The sequence below is a fragment of the Cygnus atratus genome, chromosome 3, assembly GCF_013377495.2.
Source record: "Cygnus atratus isolate AKBS03 ecotype Queensland, Australia chromosome 3, CAtr_DNAZoo_HiC_assembly, whole genome shotgun sequence".
Classification (NCBI taxonomy): domain Eukaryota; kingdom Metazoa; phylum Chordata; class Aves; order Anseriformes; family Anatidae; genus Cygnus; species Cygnus atratus.
The window spans coordinates 59147315-59166866 of NC_066364.1; the positions used below are offsets into that span (position 1 = coordinate 59147315).

The 19552-nt window shown below is 36.8% G+C and overlaps 1 protein-coding gene across 1 annotated transcript in view; it reads left to right on the forward strand.

Moving 5' to 3' along the window:
- Window positions 1-19552, forward strand: part of ENPP3 (ectonucleotide pyrophosphatase/phosphodiesterase 3) — a 42049-nt gene that overhangs the window by 4127 nt on the left and 18370 nt on the right. The window contains exons 3-14 of the mRNA XM_035538516.2: window positions 1735-1857; window positions 3026-3151; window positions 4589-4649; window positions 7046-7143; window positions 9999-10078; window positions 10676-10795; window positions 12048-12157; window positions 13027-13092; window positions 14207-14279; window positions 16274-16382; window positions 16525-16653; window positions 17581-17612. Coding sequence (XP_035394409.1) covers window positions 1735-1857; window positions 3026-3151; window positions 4589-4649; window positions 7046-7143; window positions 9999-10078; window positions 10676-10795; window positions 12048-12157; window positions 13027-13092; window positions 14207-14279; window positions 16274-16382; window positions 16525-16653; window positions 17581-17612 — 1127 coding nt within the window. The remainder of the gene's footprint in view (window positions 1-1734; window positions 1858-3025; window positions 3152-4588; window positions 4650-7045; window positions 7144-9998; window positions 10079-10675; window positions 10796-12047; window positions 12158-13026; window positions 13093-14206; window positions 14280-16273; window positions 16383-16524; window positions 16654-17580; window positions 17613-19552) is intronic.

Here is a 19552-nt window from a genome sequence, read left to right on the forward strand (position 1 = left end):
TTTACCTGAGGAACTTGATCATTGTTGTGGAAAGTGAATGCAAGGTGAAAGATGGCACTGAACGAGAGTGTTTGTGTCTCTGACTGCAGATGTTACAGAGCAATCCTAAATAGGGACTGCTAAACTTTGTTTGCTACCTTTATAACCAGATCTACTTAAGAAAGATGAAGTAGCATTCTGAAGTATGAAGTAACATACTAACTTAACAGAACTCACGCAGTTTTGTAAATATTGTAAAGAAATTAGAGGTATAGATTGCAGATTGTTAGGAGTATGAACAGTTCTGCTTCAGACAGAGGAAAAGTTTTATGTTTCTTCTGACTTAGACTCACCGTGTATATTCTATATCATTTTAACTCAGGTAGACCATCTGAACAACTCTGAGTTGTTCTAAAGCCAATGGAACAATTGGGGGAAATAGAGGAAATTGGGGAGTAGAGGGAAAATTAAATGAAATACTTTAGAGACTAAAAATGAAGCAAAAATGTTTGCATATGTTTATAAACATTTGTGAAAAATCACAGCTTTTCCTTGGCAGAACATGGAATACAACCTTTTATTACTTGTTTCCATTTGTATGTTTCTTTTCACAGATCCATGTATGCTCATTACATATTTTTATTCTAATTATTTGCCTAGCTTTCTTGAATGAATGATTATTGCTATTGTATGCACATGAAGAGCAAAGTACAACTTGTGAACTTTCTACATGTGAAACAAGCTGACTAGCATGAAAAAAATGCAATTTTAGCTCATAGCTCCATATCCATACATAGTGGATATTAAAGCCTGATTTTTGTAGGCAGTACACCTTGCACAAGCATGAACCTTTTGGCAACTATAATAGGATTGCACCAGCAAATCTGAGTAGTTATACTTATCGCTATATAACTGTGGGTAGATGGGAACACTAGGAATGTAGGTGCTCAGGGTGGTTCAGACAGTACTTCTGCAGCACAGAGATTGCAGACACAAGGCTCATCGTGGTTCGTGTGGAGCTGCAGGTGATGTTTGGAGAGTTGGAGTTGCCCTTGGATGTCCCAGAGGCAGAACTCTTGCTCCCTGCCTGTAGGTATCAGAGCTGTGGTGAGGAACTGCACGTCTCCATTTCCTGTGCAAGGCCCTTTATGTGGACCCTTTTCTTTCTTTGGGTCAAAACAATCAAACCTGCAGGTTTTTAAGGCACTTTTTAATGATTAGGTGGGAGAGATACGGTCAGGCCACGGAGCGCACCAATAAGCCCTGCCCAGCCCGCTGGGCCTCCCCCCACCACCCAGGGCCCAGGGCACCACCTCAGCCTGGGGACTGTCAGCCCCTGCCCACATGAGGCTGCTGCAGAGCCCTCAGGGAGCCCTTGGCCCACACCCAGGGTGTGAGTCCCTCTTCTCTCAGCATCCTGGATCCAGAAATAAGCGGAGGAGACACCAGTGGGAGGGTGGGATACCTGGGCATCGCCTCTCTGGGGAGAAGTGTAGCAGAAACAGCTGTGCCAGAGGTCCTGGCTGAGCACACCAAAACAAAACCCAGGACCTTCAGCATCCAGAGGACCTCCTACAACTCTCGTGTTGCTTGGTCTGACCTGTGCACTAGCGGCTGCAGTGGAAAATGACTTGGGAAATTGGTTTGGAAAATTAATCACCTTTCTTTCCATGTCCATGATCCATTCAGCTGACCTGGCTGGGACAGGACTGTTTTGCAGCCTGGTCATTGAGATCCCTTGCCTTCTCGTTGCAGTCAGCTGCAGGCACAAATGTGACGAGCCCTATCGAAAAGAGGTGGCAGGCTGCCAGTGTGACAGTGGGTGCAAAGAGCGTCAAAACTGCTGCTGGGATTATGAAGATGCCTGTGTGGAGCCAAGTAGGTTCTTGATCAGTCCATGCTCATTGGTTTCCATTCTATTCTGTTTTATTGCATAGTACTAATTGGAAAAAGATCAGTTCTTGTATTTACACTGATATACAGAAGGTCCTTTGGCCATGCTGGAAAAAGGTTTCGGGGCGTGCTATGCCATATATTGACTTGAGGAGGGAGGAAGCCAGTGGTGTTGAGTTGATGCTGCATTCAGGTTGTTAGACTGCCTAGCATGAAATATTTCCACCTCTTTCTCAAATTATATCCTCATCTTTTTTCTTATGGAGAGACATGCTTTTTAGGCAAAAATATTAATTAAAGCAATTTTTATGGGCTTCACGTATAGCACAATGCAATGCAGCAGTGCACAGCACAACAGTACAGTACAGCCAACTCCTTCACAGATAACCAGAGCATTTACAGTGCATGTTTCCTGGCCCAGATGAAGTTATGGACCAGTGTGAATGAAATGACAGGTTTTCTTTGACTAGGGGTCTGAAACAATGCCTGTGCACCAGAACTTTTTGTCCTTTTGAAAATTAATGGGAGTTCCTGTAAAGGATATTGTTGACCTTATGTAGGCTCGGGGATTACTTGTGAATTAATGGAATCAGAGGTTTGCAGTGTTCTTCCAGGAAATTTGTTTATTTCTGCTTCGAGTCCAGATTCTTTTCCAGCTAGTCCCTATGCTGTCTTGGCAGCAGCTCAGTTTTTCTTCATCCTTATCACTTTCTGCCTGCTTCTGCCCTTAGACCCTTAGATCTTTTTTTTTTTTTTTCTCTATCTGCTGGAAATTATGCACAAGAGAGAGAAAAAAGAAGATCTCTTGCCTTCTTTCATTTTAATTAATTAATTAATTTATTTATTTTTGAAGGGTGGAAGGCATTGAACAAGATGGCTTTGGTAACACCTTTCTAAAATGAATTATTCTATGATTTGGTGTTACCATTCAATGGCAGCAACATGTTATGTGTTTTTATGTGTTAAGAGAAATCTTGAATTTTCCTCTTACATGAAACTTTTAAAGTAAATCAAGTCGGACATATGAATAGTGGTTTAACGAAAACTTTTTTTTTTCTTTTTTTTTTTTCTGTATGTTTGGGAGATTTCAACACAAAGGAGTTTACATAACATTCTGTGCACTGAATAGTAATCTTTTTCTTATAATTTTCAGCCCGATCTTGGAGATGCACTAATTTCCGTTGTGGTGAGAAAAGGCTACCTGGAAGTTACTGTTCTTGTTCTGATGACTGTTTGCAGAATAAAGACTGCTGTGTAAACTACAACAGCATTTGCAAAGGTAAATCAGAAGTCAGAAAAATTTTATGTAAAGTGTTCCTGTGAAATAAATGTTTGGTCAAACATTGGAAATATAAAGGTCGATACATTTGTTTCTCAAGGCTGGATTCTTATAGTTACATTTTGGAAGATGAAGATGTTTTGAGGTTAAGCTTTTGGTATTTTTGACTAGGAAGAAGAAGATTTCTGGAGAGAAGTTTGAGAAGTTTCATTCATAAGAAAGAGTGTTCTGAATACTGCAGCATTATGCCAATTATTTTTTTTCCCCAAAAAATAGTTGGAGACATGGTTCCTGCTTCAAACTCCATGGAATCTGAAGTACTTATAGTAGTAGTAATGAGCCCTAATTAAAACTTCCCCTTTCATTTTACTAAAAATTAATTTATAAAATGAGTTTCTTATGTTTTACTTATTTTGAATGTCATTGTTTATACCTGATTATTTCATACAGACTCTGTCTAAACACATAACATCATTGGTAAAATTGGATTACAGAAATGATATCTGAAGAGTATACTGGTGCCTTAAAACGTGTTATCTGTTATTAGAACTCCTGTATATTGTGAGGTGGCAGAGATTGAAGTCAACTTCTGCAATATTATATCTGTCACCTAACTGCAAATGGAAGCTAAAAACAGTCAAGAGTTTGGCTAGATGCTAATTTGTTTGAGCAGAAAGTACTGACCTAGTTAAGATTAGTGTACATCCACACCTCTGAATGCTTATTAGGATAGAAGCTTTCTGTGGTAAGCCAAGAACTTTAACAGCCACTGCTTCTTCTCTTTTCTTTATTTTTTTTCCTTCCTTTCATGCTTTTCTTACTTCTTCTTTTATTTCCCTTATTTCTTCCAAAGGGATGGGCAGATCATTATCATAAATGAGTGTATATGTGAAGCAGGTGTAGAGCATTCAAGGGATAACAGAAAGAAAGACCTGGAAGTCAGAAGCCATGGCCAATAAGGGAAGACTGAAGGAGTTTGGGCTCTTTACGGGGTGGGGGGAAATAAAAAATAAAGGCTAAAGGAAGTCCTGGCAGCCATCACTAAATGTATAAGTGGAATCTGCAGAAAAAGAAGGTAGTATTCTGGTGTCGATCCTGGATACAGTTAAATGTTACCCCTTTAGAGCCAGATAAAACTTAGGCTAAGCTTTCATAGTCGTTTTTCCTCCATTTTGTTTGCTTGTTTGCGTAGTATGTGTGTTTTGTTTTTAACTTACAGCTGTAAGCATTAGTCCTTTCAGTGTCTAAAGGCCTAATAGGTTGCGTTAAATGATGTCTAAAGGTATTTTTAGCCCTACTTTTCTATAATTCTGTATTGAAACAAAAAGTGTCAGAAAGAGCTCTAAAAAAAGGTCAACCAGGAAACTTCTTTGTTGTACTATTTGTTGTTTGTATTATTTTGTAATGCTAACTCAGTATTTTCTTTTGTCATTTTAGGTGAAATACCTTGGGTAGAAGAACCATGTACACCACTTGAAACTCCTCAGTGTCCAGCTGGGTAGGATAAAGTTTTTTTTTTTTCTTCTTTTTAACAAATAAGAAATATTACGGTGGGCAGAAATGCTTCACTCAGCCGCAGTAGGTCTTTAAGAGATTTTTATAATTACTGAGAATAAGATGCCTGCCTATAGAATATATTTTCTATAGAAATGGATTATGGCTAGCAACATTTTGTTTTTCTTGAGCCTATGTAATTTTGTTGCACATTCATTTATCATTTACAGCTTAGAGCAGAGTACAGGAGTTCAAATCCAGATTGAAAGTCAGTTTGCAAAGACCTGGAAAAATAGTTATAGTTGATTCATGTATCACAAATTGTTCATAGTCCATTTTAGGTTATTAGCACAGTATCTCTGATAATTCAATCTTGACCTTCTACGAGCCTATGCAGGCTACAATAACTTAGATTAACTTAGATAGATAACTTAGAAGACTGTAATTCTTTATCTAAGTAACAGATTTATTTATTTATTTATTTTTACTCAAAGAACACATGGGAGGAAAGGTTAATTAAAAAAGAAGATATGAAAGTAGTGCTATATCTGCAATATCTGGAACATGGAAATTCTGATGCCCACCTGTAGTTATTTTATAAAGATATTTTATATCTACAGGCAGACATTATAAGTATAGGATAGGCAGAAATATCGTTTAAATGTTGTTCTCAAGATAAAAAGGATTATTTTCTGGCTCAGTCTCAGTATCTGTCATGTTATTATTATGTTATCTATTTTACTGCCAAATTATACTTAATTATAGCAATTATACCTTTAGTAGTGCAGCCTCTTTCTAAAGTTCATGGGTTCCTGCGTGCACCTCCAAGCATAGGTACAAAGATACATACTTCTTAGGTTAACAAATAACTTACAGAGTTCACAAAGTTTCATAGGCTAGAATTTAGACATTAGTGGAGGAAAAAGGCCGCTTTAAGTGCTGTAAACAACACAGCTACATAAAGCTCCATTTTGTTTCAAACTCCAATCAGCAAGCTATTTTATGCAAAATGCTTGTATAAAAACTTTTGACAACAGTGTACTTCAGTGTTTTGGAAACACTATGGTGAACAAGAAACTGGGATAGTTTGTTTTTTTTTTTTGTGATATTGTGTGATGTGAATATGTAACTTTATAGTCATCACTCAAAGTATTACTCAAAAAAATTCTTCAAAGTCACATATTAGTAACTGCATTTAATCAATAGTTATTCTTTTCAGATGTTTTCCAGGTTTATGTAGTGAACCTTTTCTACAAATTACGAATAATTGGTTCTATTTTTATTTATTTTAGATATCACACATAATGAAACCTATTTCAAACTACATTTTTCATTCAATTGTAAGCATTATTTTTTCTAAGGAAACAGTGGAATACATACTGATGGTTAACAAAAAGACTGAATTGCAAAACTAGATAACTTGATCCTACTGATTTTTTTCCATTTGTGTTATAAGTAAAATGCTGTAGCATTAGCATTTTATATCTCCTAATGCATTTTTTTCTTTATCAGTCCTTTTAGATTGGTTAAAAAAAAAACATGTCTAATAACTTGGAAGTTTTTTTTCACAGGTAGCACTTCCTAATTAGAACGTTTACAACAACAATCTAAACATTGTTCTAGAGATCAATTTCAATTTGCACATGTTTTATCATACCTTCCATATAAACTTGGATCTAAGGCTTTTGATCCATGTTCCTTTACATTAAGTCTTACCAAAGGCATGATAGCAGCGGCATTCTTTTCTTAGCTTTGTGTGCAGTCTGTTAGCAGACTTGAGGTAAGAAAACTTTCTTTAGCTCAATGAAAGAGCTAACTTGAAAGATATAATCCACAGAGAACCTGGACTACCCACTAATGTCTTCACAAAGCAAATGTGGTAAGGTAAACAGCACAAACCTGGCAGTGCAGAGATTACTCTTCCCAGCCCAGCGGCCACCAGACCCTAGCTGCCTGCTGGATGATTGCTGTACTTTTACAGTTCTTGTGCAAGTGCCCTGAAAGGTTTTTAAGATGTGTAAAGAGAGAAGAGACAGAATTCAACGCTGCTATGTACAGAGGTGCTTTGGCTGTTCTGTACTCTGGGCTTGAATTTGGATGCTAGTCAGTAGATTTATATTTGTAATTAAAAGATGAAAAAGAACCAAACAATTTATTTTCATGGGCTGTATATATAATGAGTAGCTTGTATTTTATGCCTTCAGTGCTTTCTTTTTCAGGAGGATTGTGTATTTGTACTTGAGCTATTTGTTTATCTCTCACTGTGACTTTAATTCTCGGAATCACATGGGAGTTCTGGACACTGCTTTTAAAAATAGAATTTGTTTTGTTGTTAAAGACTTTAACAAGTCACTAACTCTTCAAACTCCTTAATGATCAAGAAGTTGTATTTTCTTACAGGTTTGATGTGCCACCACTTATCCTTTTTTCAATGGATGGTTTCAGAGCGGAATACTTGCAAACTTGGAGTTCTTTGCTGCCAAATATTGAAAAACTCAGTAAGTTACCAGAAGTGCTTTGACTGTTTTCTTTAAAAATCTGCATACAGCCTCTCTAGTCCCTTTTGCTGCTCAACATGCTGCTCACATGTTGCTCAACAATAAGAAGATCCCAAATCAGGTCTCCCTTATCAGTTGTATGCTTATATTATTTCATATTCTACATTAATTCTTGTATTCGAGTGCACAGCAAACAACTCTTTTTTAAGAAGGCCATTAATATTGGTCTGCAGTGTTTTATTAAATAACTAGTTTGAAATATACATTCAAATACAGTTTAAGGCTGAAAAATAGTTCCAGCAAAGGATTTCATACATTTTCTGTACTCCAGTAAAAATTCTATTAGGTAAGGAGATCTTCATTAAAGTATAATACTAAGAAAAAATGCATTAGGTTATTGGGAAGTATCCCTCAAAGGTGCACTTTTCCAAGTCAGATATTTTAACATATTAAAAAGAAGCTGCATGTTTAAGAGAATGACAGTGAATATTCTTAGACTTAAATATAATGTAATTTACGTATTGGTATAAAATAATGTATTGATATAATTGCAGTAAGGTTCAAGCAACTGTTTCTCGGTATTTCTTTAGTTTGTGCTGTAGAGGGCTCTGAAAATTGAAAACCATTAGTGCACACTTTGTATTCAAATTTCCTGTATATTTTAGAGCTCAACTCTCAAGATGCTTTGTACCTGGACAAAATCTCTGCAAATTTATTCATTTCTTCTCAGCAGTAATAGTCTAAATTGACAGTGTTTGTCTGTTCTGAATATATCATGTTCTGCTTACTGAATAGTAAACAATCTTGTTTGTGGATTACCAAGGATATCCAGGAGCCTGAACTTAAAACAATGTGCAAATGACTTCTTGTGCAAATATTTTATTCTTTGCTGTCTTTCTGACAATGGAGGGAGTTTGAATCAGTGAAGAAATCATGCATGAAGAAGTCAGTGTTCAATTCCACTCTTTTGAAAGAGGTGAAAAGGAAATGCCAATTTGACATAAGGCATGAAAACCATGCTAGGTGTATGTTTCCAAGAAATCCCTTTAAACAAGATCCGTTCTAATTCAATACTTGTGGTCAGCTTTAATATTTACTTATGCACACTAATGCTTATATTTCTCAATAATCTACTGTGGGTAGAAAAGGGAATTTCCTTTCTTTGCAAAAGGAAGACTTTCAAGCTGATTTGTACCATAAAATATTTCCTCTCTAGGACTCCATTAACCTAGCATTTTCAAGAGAGCTAATCAAGCAAGTTGTTACAGAATATATGTTATGAAAATAACTCCTTTACTGTTCAAGACAAATCTGTAAAAAAAATTCTTCTGATTTTCTCATTTGTTAATTATTCAGTCCCTCTTTAAACATTCTTATAAGCCTTTTTTTCTGTACAACACTGGAACAGTTTTGATGAATATCAGGCTTTCAGTTGTTTAGTTGAACTTGTTCAGTTAAAATCAATTTATATTCTTTAATGGAAATGCTTTATATCAACTAATAAATTGTGCTTCTGGTGAATCAAATAATCAGCTGACTACAGATTAATACAGAGTTGTTTCTCCACATGACATGTTAAAAATGGCATTAAGGCATCTTAGAGTCTTCACACCTTTTATTTTGTGGATAAATAAGTTGAATTGCAATGCATTTAGCTATTACAGATGTTCAGGTGTGGTAATGCCTTTGAAAATTAATTGCTGAAAAGTGGCACAATGGTTGGAGGGGAAGAATCAAGGAACCATCTGTGTTGGAAAAGACCCATAAGATCATCAATTCCAATGATGACCTTATGTCCATCACTGCCAAGTCCACCACTAAACCATTTCCCTAAGCTCCACATCCACACGTCTCTTAAATACCACCATGGATGGCAGCTCCACCACTTCCCTGAGCAGCCTAATACAATGCCAGTCTTTCCGTGAAGAAATTCTTTCTAAAACTTAATCTAAATCTCCCCTGACGCAACTTGAGTCTGTTTCCTTGCGTCCTATCACTTGTCACCTGAGAAAAGAGAATGACACCCATCTTGCTACAAACTCCTGTGCCTTCAAGTTTTCATTCTTGAAGCATGTCCAGCCTTCCTGGGCACTTGGGATGGGATTCAGTCCAGAGCAGGGCACCTATATTTAGATATGTTCTTGGAGATGTCTATATACATCTACATGTCCATTGTAGTCAGTGCACTTAGGGTTAGTACAGTCTGTGCAGTATGGTGCAAGTGCCTAGAGGGCATGTCAGCTCAGCTTACAGAGGGTGCCACAGAGGGTGGCTTTCTGCATCTACATCAGGGCACAGGTCTCCCATTGATCTTGCATCAAAACTGCTGGCTTCCTGTACACGTCTTGGATATCTGAGGGTATCTAAAATGGCATTGGACTCCAGTGCTGTAGCAACTGAGTCCTTCTGATCACCAGACAGCTCTGCAGATTGTCTTGCCTGGTCTGACCTGAGGCTTCAGTCTGGTTACATAAACGTATATGTCCAGTGCCACTTTGGGTGATTTGAAGTATGAGAGACATCTATTTAGGTTGGCAGACCAGATGCAGGAGCAGCACCTGCAGACTGGGCAGAATCATTAAAGATGTCTCAAATGACCTCAGGCATATAGGGTTCAGGCAGCTGAATTGAGTGTCCTGTGTTCATTGATGGCAATCGAGTGTAGACCTAGCTCACAAGGAAACACCAGAATGTGTGTTTTATTTTTGCGTCAGATTTCCTGTCTAATACCATAGCAACTGGACAACTGAGCAGCTGGCTGTGGTGATTTTTGTTGTTTGTTTGTTTTTAAGACTGTTAGTTTTCAACTAAAAAAAAAAAAAGGAAATTTATATTAATTCTGTAATCTGTTGCAGAAACATGTGGCACACATTCAAAATACATGAGAGCTGCTTACCCCACAAAAACTTTTCCAAACCACTATACTATTGTCACAGTAAGTGAGAATTTGCTATTTGTACTTTTCTTTATCTATACGACACAGAAAAGATTTTGTGGTATCAAGGAATTAACTAATCTTTTTGTGGAACATGGGAACTCAAGCTATAGAAGTGATATATAAAGAGGCATGCTGAGATAGTACATGCAGCAATGTAGAAGGAAGGAGGCATGCCTACATGCTTACATAGGTATGTTATCTGATTCTGGCCTATGAACCTGTTATTCCTGATCTTTGTCAGTCTAATTGGGTATGGATGAATAGGGGTGAGGGCGCTGCCACTTGATGAGTGTCTGTGTTAGGATGAGTTTGGCAGCTGATACGTAACCATGTGACATATCTGATACTTAATCTATAGCATATCAGCTTTTAATTGGGTTGTGGAGAAAACAGGAAAACTGAAAGGGAACTTGCAAGGCACACTGAATTCACTGGAAGGAATCTGATGAGCTATGTGAGATAGGAAATGTATTCTGTTTCTGTGATAAAACAGCCATAAAATAATTGCAGTACTGTGTATTGCAACATAATTTAGGTTTCATTTGATTTTAAGGTTCATAGTTTTATGTTTGTTTGTTTGTTTTCATTTTGCAGGGATTGTATCCAGAATCTCATGGTATTATTGATAACAACATGTATGATGTAGACTTGAACAAGCATTTTTCACTTTCAGGGACCGAAAAATTCCAGCCTTCGTGGTGGAAGGGACAGCCAGTAGGTTTACCTCTATTCATGGTGTTCCTCTATGTCTAAGGGATCGTGTGTCATATTATAAAAAAAAAAAAAATAAATAAAATAAAATAAAAAGAGAATAAAATGCAAAGTTGTGTGATATACATGCAGTACATGCTAAATGTCCTGTAGGGTTCATATTATAGGCTGCCTACAAAACAGTTTTCTTTCTGAAGGTAAAAGAACTTTTAAAATGTTGACTCAGAGACTTAAAAATTTCTCTTAATGTGACAGTTTCTGAAAAATCCTTAAATATTTTGGCTGTTATTGTAATGGAATTCTTGCCACAGGAAATCTTAGTAAATTTTTGATAGGGTTTTGTTTTGTAGGTTGTATTTGTTTTTTTGGTCAGTTAGTTTTTGACAATTAGCTAATGCAATGAAATTTGCAAATCTACTTCCATAATATATCCATTTAAAAATACACTTATAAAGTCCAGGCATATAAAAACAAGGAATAGGATAGCAAGAAACTTCATTTCCAGCTAAATGAACACTTCTGTGTAAAATGTGACTCATTTCATCAAAAAAACCTACCTCCTGATTGTATCTGTGGTTATGGCTAATATTATTAATTTACTAGAAATACCAAGTAGTACAAAAATAGAAAAAAAAATATTTACACATGTAGTATATGCTTAATGTATCTGTTTAACATACATATATATTTAATTATATACACACATACAGATTATATATTTATATGTGTAGTCGTGTTTATAGTATACTCAAGTACAAAAATCTTGGTGCTGTTGTTTTCTGAAGGATTCAGTAGGGACTACAGTTGCACTCTTTAGAATGAAGAGAAATATACCCTATAATAATAAAATTATATAACTAGAAACCATATCTTCCATCTTCATGATTCATTCCACTGGATCCACATATCCATTCTGTGGGATATGTCATTGGGAAAAAGGCCACACTACCTGTTGTCAGCTATGGAAATACCTGTATGATTTTTTTTTTTCCTGAGAATTCCCAAGAAACTGCAGCATACTCGCTCCCATGCTACCAATGTTTCTTCAGAATGTGTACACAGAAAACAAACTTCAAATCTGATACATTTGTTAGGCAACAAGATGATTTGTTAGGTACATGATGTATGAAAGAAGAAAGAAATGTATGCCTGCAGTCCATATTTCTGATCCAATCATGTATTTTGATTCTGGTGATCTGAGGTCCTCCAGTGGTGTAAATGCAATAAAATAATTTGTTTATATCTTTATCCATAGATGTGGCTGACAGCAATGTACCAAGGTTTGAAAGCAGGCACATTCTTTTGGCCAGGCTCTGATGTTCCCATTAATGGTACATACCCGGACTTGTACAATATATACAACAAGTAAGTTTTTATAAGGCTTGTGGTAAATTCCCCTAGATTACTCCAAAAATACAAATTGTCATATAACAGTTAAATACCTAAATAATTTAATTTAATAATTACATTTTTAAACAACAGTCTGAGTGGCAAGTGCCATGTCACATAGTCCTGTGTTTGCCATGGAACTGCCATTAATAGTTAAAATTTCCAAACCCATTTAGGTGATTCACAATAAGAAAGGCAAAAGGTACTGTATGTTCTCCCCTCCTAGATGGTTTTGAAAGTTTCAGCCAAGTGCAAACCACTAATTTCCCACTGAGAAGGCATCCTGTAAATAATTAGCAGCCACCTCCAACCTATACCAAAGACTACCATATTTTCACACATAAAATCTACACATAATAACTAACTCTTTAAAAGTACTTGTACTTGATAATAAGTTCTCAGATAACCTATGCCCTAACTAACTTGGACACACTGGCAAGAGGTTATAGAAGGCAAGAACTAATTGAAGAAAGACACTGCATAGGGAAGCTACTGAAGGAAGATGACCTTTAGAGCAAGTAATTTTTCATCTTTTGGAAGGCATTGATATTAGCAAATTCTTTTTTTTTTTTTTTTTTTGTGTGATTTCAGTAAATCTCTCATGGTTCTGTACATTCTAAAGTTAGTATATAATTGTAAGGCTGTATTGATAACAAATTACTTATTACTGGTATCTTACTAAGATATGTCATTCTGGAACTACAAGTCATTGACTTTATTATGTTACTAGAGTAATATAGTAATATAGTAACTAGGTGGACTCTTTCTCTGTACTTATATTCCTTGGAATTAGGAGGGCAAATCAGAAAGGGCTTGTTGACATACCTTTTTTTTGTTTGTTTCAGTTCAGTTACATATGAAGAGAGAATTTCAGGAATACTGAAATGGCTTGATTATAGCAAATCTGAAAGGTAACAGTAATATCCTAGTGGTTTGTAAGAATACAGCTTAGAATGGTTGTAATACTTTGCTGTTGAACTTTCTATTAGTGTTTCTGAAACGTGGAATCTCCCTCACCATCTCAAATGAGAATTTGCTGAACATGAACTTGTAGTATAAGTATAGTTAACAATTTTCAACATAAGGTTGTAGATACAAAAGAGGAAGAGGTGCATAAGTATCTGAATGGAATGTACTGTTGTTTAAGTTTTCCTTTATTGTTTTGTCTTTTTTTTTTTCTTGGCATATGTCCTAGGTGAAACATGAAACATTCAGTTTCTAGTCTGAGTGTAGGATGAAAGATTTTGTATGAAAGGTCTTACAAAATAAAGGTTAAATATCTGAAAGTAATTGCAGGCAGTAATTCAGGATGAAAAGCAGATGTCAGTACTGGTAGTAGTGGTGTGGATATTACTATGTTTGCATGTATCAGAGAATGACAAAGTAGAAGACTTTTACATCTTCTAAATGACACGAGATTCTGAACCCTGTAGTGATCTTGGACTGTAACTTGGCAGTTAAGTGCCCAATACATTTGTATCTGTTGCAGTTTAAATGAAATAATGACAGATTAAGAATCTTTTGTGTGTGTGTGTGTTTAAATAGAATGACAGATTACCATGCTGATCTTTGTAACATGTAAACAAGTGAAATCTTTTATATGATGATTTGTTACCAAAGTCTTCATATTTGCAGTTAGGAGACACTTTCTAGAGCCACACCGCTTGAGCAGGATAAGGTCATTTTGGTGGTAGTTGCATTTGTATCTCAAGGAACAACTTGCTTTTTTCTCTAAAATCCTGAGGTTTTACAGAGTGATTTCTGGATACTATTAAAGATACTGGATACTGCTTCTTAAAATGTAATTCCAAATAAAATAGTCCATGTTGATTAATTACAAAACTCAGAGGAAGGTAGATGATTATAGTTACCGTTTTTGTTTTTTTCTTTTTTCTTAAGGTTAGAGGAAATTACTTATAATTATGTTCGTATTTCCTTTTATTTTGTTTTAAATGAGTTTTTTTTTTTTACAATGTTGTCTCCAAATTTTCATAATATTTCCTTTTTATTTATTTGTAACTTGAGGCCTGATTTCTACACTTTGTATATTGAAGAACCAGATTCTTCTGGACATTCATTTGGACCAGTTAGTGGTGGCGTAAGTAGTTTTTGTGGTTTTCCTAGACTAAATATCACTAAAAATGGTGCCATACTATAAACTTATCTGATTTATAAGCTTGGAAAGTATACTAGATCAAAAATTACCATGACTGTTTTCTGAGTTTTCATTAAGTTAGACTCTTGCTTGTAGCTGAGCCCGTAGTTATGATTTCAGCAGTGTGTGTGAGCCAAAAGAGCTGTAATACAAACACACTGGCAGAAAATCATTTCTGTTCATACTGTTGTTCATACTGTTCATACTGTTAATACATAGTATTAAGTTTCAAGTTGAGTGCATTTAGACTAAACTGCAATTTTATTGGCAAGTGATATTTGGAAGCATGTGGCCTAGAAGGTTCTCATAACTGTCTCTTATATATTCCATTCATTCTACTTCAGTGTTTGTTAATTTGTAATATTTCCTTTTTATCTGCATGCATGAAAAAAGTTCAATCTTTAAGGAGATTAGGGCTTATCATATCAGCTCCTTCCTAGAATGGTCTTGCGTAATAGCTTTGAAAATGATCTTCAACAGAAGGCCTTCTTGTAGCAGACAAGAACACAATAACTGATCTTTGTAGGACAGTTTTAGGCTCCTTAATTGAAAAGCAAATTCCATTTCTCTTTGTGCACAAAGGCTTTAAAAACCCTTGACTATATGCATGATTGTATATGTGTGCATTGTCCTTGCATGCAAGATTGTCAAGAGAGTGCAGCTAGGGGAACAAGAAGGGTGCAACTCCTCAGACTGAGTAAGGTGTTGTCCTTTCTGTTTGCTCTTTGAAGGAGACAGTAAGTCAGCTATGCCATTTAGGGAAGAGCTATTCTCTGTGAAGATCTGCAGGGTGGGTTGTGATGGGTTTCTCCCATATTACTTCAGTGGTGGTGTGGTACTCCAAACTGCTCCAGAACGGGTCCTCCATGGGCGGGTGGCAGCTCCCCCCAGCCCCCCTGCTCCTGCGTGGGCTCCTCTCCACGGGCTGCAGCTCCGGCCTGGGGCCTGCTCCTGCGGGGGCTCTCCATGGGCCGCAGCCTCCTCCAGGCCACATCCACCTGCTCCACCGGGGGCTCCTCCACGGGGGGGCTGCAGCGTGGAGATCTGCTCCATGTGGGACCCATGGGCTGCAGGGAGACAGCCTGCTCCACCAGGGGCCTCTCCACAGGCCGCAGGGGAACTGCTGCTGCCTGCCTGGAGCACCTCCTGCTGCACTGACCTTGGGGTCTGCAGGGCTGGTGCTCACTCCTCTCTCCCAGCTGCTGTTGCAGAGCAGTTTTTTCCCTTCCTTAAATTTGCTCTCGCAGAGATGCAGACATTGCTTATTGGCTCGGCTCTGGCCAGCGGCGGGTCCCTTTGGAGCCATCTGAAACTGGCCCTTATGTAACACGAGGCAGCTGCTGAGTTCTTCTCACAGAGGCCACCCCTGCAGACCCCCACTACCAAAACCTTGCCATGTAAATTCAGTACAGATGGTCAGTGATTTTCTGTAGGAAGCTTGAAGGGACTCTGTATTGGAGAAGGGCACCACGTTTCATTAGATGCTATAGATAACAAGTGTATGTAAATATTTTTGAAATGCTGCTTATTGTTAATACAACGACATTCTCATGCTACAATGACAGTTGCATTTAATATTATAAATCTTATATTTTATATAAATTGGGGAGTAAGGAAAAATTTATCTGAATGTGTTACATTTTTCTTTTAATAAACATATTTTAAAGCTAAAGTAATAGAAAAAAAGTCTAATGTGAGTCTTTAAAATGTACTTAGTGTAGCAAATTCTGTGGTAGAGTATTTGGATTTTGCACATCTGTACTCTAATGGTGATGGTAAATTGCACTGGAGCAGAAGAAATGAAGCAATATGAACAGCATGAAAGCTGACAAAAAAACTTGCTTTTTTCAGACTTTGATTTAAGTGATAACTTGATTAAGTGATAACTTGAAATCAGCAACAAAGGAAAGTTCTAATGAACCTTGTTTCTCTCACAGGTAATCAAAGCCTTAGAGCTAGCAGACCAAACACTAGGAATGCTAATGGAGGGACTTAAACAGAGAAACCTGCACAATTGTGTAAACCTCATTGTTTTAGCTGATCATGGTAATTTATATAATTTTGTTTTTCAATGTAAACTTCACTGAGTTATTGTTTTCTTGTAATATGTGTGTTTACTAGTTTTAATCAATTTTATAAATCACTTTATGGTATCTTGAAATGTAACTGTTTCTGTATTGTTCTCTAGGGATGGATATGACCTACTGCAGCCAATTAGAATACATGACTGATTACTTCCAACAGGTTAATTTCTACATATACGCTGGGCCTGCAGCTCGCATTCGAGCAAGCAATGTTCCTCAGGACTATTATACTTGTAAGTGTGGACCAATCCTGGGATTGCACAAGCACTATATCAGGAAATAAATAAACAAACAAAACTTTCTGTATCAGGGAAAAGAAGGGAGAGAGGTAAACCATGGAAGTGCTCTATTCAGTGAGTTTAGAGAATTCATAAAGTATTCTAAAAGGCATAATTATTGCAGATTTTAATGAAAAGCGGGAATCCTATTGCACTTTCTTTTATCTTTTCTAATTGTATTTATATTTATAGACACAGCATTTATACAACCTGGAGCAGACTTTCCTTGGCTTAAGTAACAGACTAAGTCAGACAGGAACAGAGTAACAAAGTATACTGAGAAGTCCAGAGGAGCGAATAATGATGTTTATTATGTGTTTTATTTTCTGTATAATTGTTGACTTATTTCTTCTAATAATCTTACTCTTTCTGAAAGAACTTGCCTTCTGTAAAATGCTCTGATTTGTATTTTAGAAGGCTAATGTCAAAAGACTGAAGTTACTCTTCTAAAACATGAAAGGTGAAAGTGCTAAGACAGACTGGATTCTTTGTGACTGCTGCTGGAATTGGAATACTAGACAAGCGGTCCAGGTCCAATTCAATGTAAATAAGGTTCTATTTCAAACAGAGGTTCATAGGGAGAAGAAAATTTGGTTTTCATGATTTATCAGCTTTAGGTGTAGGCAGTCATTACCATAGCTTTTCAACAGTCTTTCTTGATGTACCCAAAGTACCAGGTATTGTCACAGGCTACCATGTATACAAGCAGTTATTCTTGGAAACATAACATTCCTGTCCATGGAAGGTTATGGTTACCATAATCTTCACAAGTTAACATAGAAATTCAATTTTACAAGGAAAAAGTGTGTTGAAATTTTTCTCACAAGGCTTTGGACCTTCGACTGTTTTAATGTATGCTGATTGATCTTTTCTTTTTAACAGTTGACTCAGAAGGAATTGTTAAAAACCTCACAGTGAGTAAATATTTTAATATTTTTTCCTCGTAGTTCCTCTTAACAGGAATCTGACCAAAAAACATAGTTTGTGAAAAACTGAGATTACAGTGCCAGTTTAAATAGCATATTGTAGTGTACCACAGGAGGTAGTTCTACAAGTTGTTCAAAAATAGTACACAAATGAGTGCTGTGCTGTATTTCTGTTCAAAGCAAAGAAGTTTTCTGAGCTTCGCTTGGAAATGGAAGAAACAGCTGACTTCAGATGGAGAAAGTAAGGTGTATCTTCATTATGGAACAGAATACAACACAGTGGTGCTTTAAATAATAGACATCCTGTTAGCTCTGTATCACAAGGGCTGCACCCAGGCTAGGTTAAAGCAACTTTTCCATGCAACAGATTTTGATGTTGTAGAGTACATTGCCACAGGGTTTTGTAGAGGCTTACTATATAAATACGAAGGGAAGATTTTAGATGACTTTAAGAAGGACAGGCCTGTAAGGGCTGTTAAACATGATGCACAAGTAAGCCTAGAGGAAGCTGAGCAGGTACAAGAAAGAATATTAATTTAATACTTGACTAGTTCGTATATGCTTTCTTTATACTTTGGTATCTGATTCTGGCTACTATTGGAACAGAGTACTAGGCAAGATGGACCTTTGGCATGAGGCGGTATGGCTCTTAGGATCTTTTATGGCATATGACTTATGCACTTGCAGGACTTTTAGGTATGCTGCACTACCACTGGTCTCCATGGTGATAGTTCTGCCATACTTTGTGGATGTAGCACTTGAGAGCAGGTCCAAGCTTGCCTGTGTCTCCTGTGTAGACCATTGCTCCTTCTAGGTGTACTCTGGCAGTTGAGTGCTGAAGGATGCAAACAAATGAGTGCAGGATGCAGTGCAAAACACAGGAAGACCAAGACTGTTTCTTTTACTGAAAGGTGATAAGGTGGAACACTGCATATTTTTCTTTATAGTCTTTTAGATAGATAATTCACTTTTTTTTTTATTTGTTTGTTGTTGTTGTTGTTGGTGGTGGTGGTTTTTTTTTTTTTTTTTTTTTTTTTTTTTGGTGGTGGTGGTGTTTTATATTTATTTATTTATTTGTTTGTTTTTTTTTTAATCAAGTTATACATTAACTTGTTATACATGTGGTATGCAAACTAGCATCCTTGTAGGAAGCTTGATTTTTTGTATTCCTTTAAATTTATGATTCACAGTGAATTAAAGATATAAACTGCTCACTCTCTCTATATTGCCATAATTTTCCTTTCTTTCCTTCAATGGCAATTTGTTTCCTATTCTGTGACTAGTCCTACTCCAAGCAGTGGACAGATGTTCTGATACTTCTAGAGCTGAGTATTTACTCAGCTTGGAAAAATACTAGGCTGTCTCAGCTGAGTGTATTTCCAGTAAACCACCACTGGAGGTCTTCCTGTAACCTCTTGAATAACTCATCTGTGCCATACAACACGTAGCTTTTGCCAGCCACCCGAAGTCCAGAGAGCGGTGAAATTCCTGTTTAAATTCTTATTGATTCTGAATACCTAAGAGCATGTCCTTTGTTCCAGCATCCAAAGCAGACACGGGAGTAGAATATCACGGGCTGGGAATAGAGGAAGGAGCTTTTTCAGTGTTACATCTTCTACCCCATTGTATGACGTGGAGCCTGTCATACCAAAGAGCATTAGTGTGAAGGCAATAGCAGATTCTGCATGTTCTCTACTCTAGTTGAAACTGCTACTGGTAATAGTTACAAGGTGAGATGCAACATCTCTCTTTTGTAGGAATAATCTGGATTGAGGAGACTTCCTTTCCCCCTGTCTATTCGTAGATAGTTGTATCCCGTGTTTTGTCTCTTTCAGGTTGTTAGAAGGAGGCTTTGGGGCAGAGAAGGAAATTGTGGATTGTATATTAATTAGGTCGATTTCCTCTATTTTTTCCCTTTTATTAGAGTA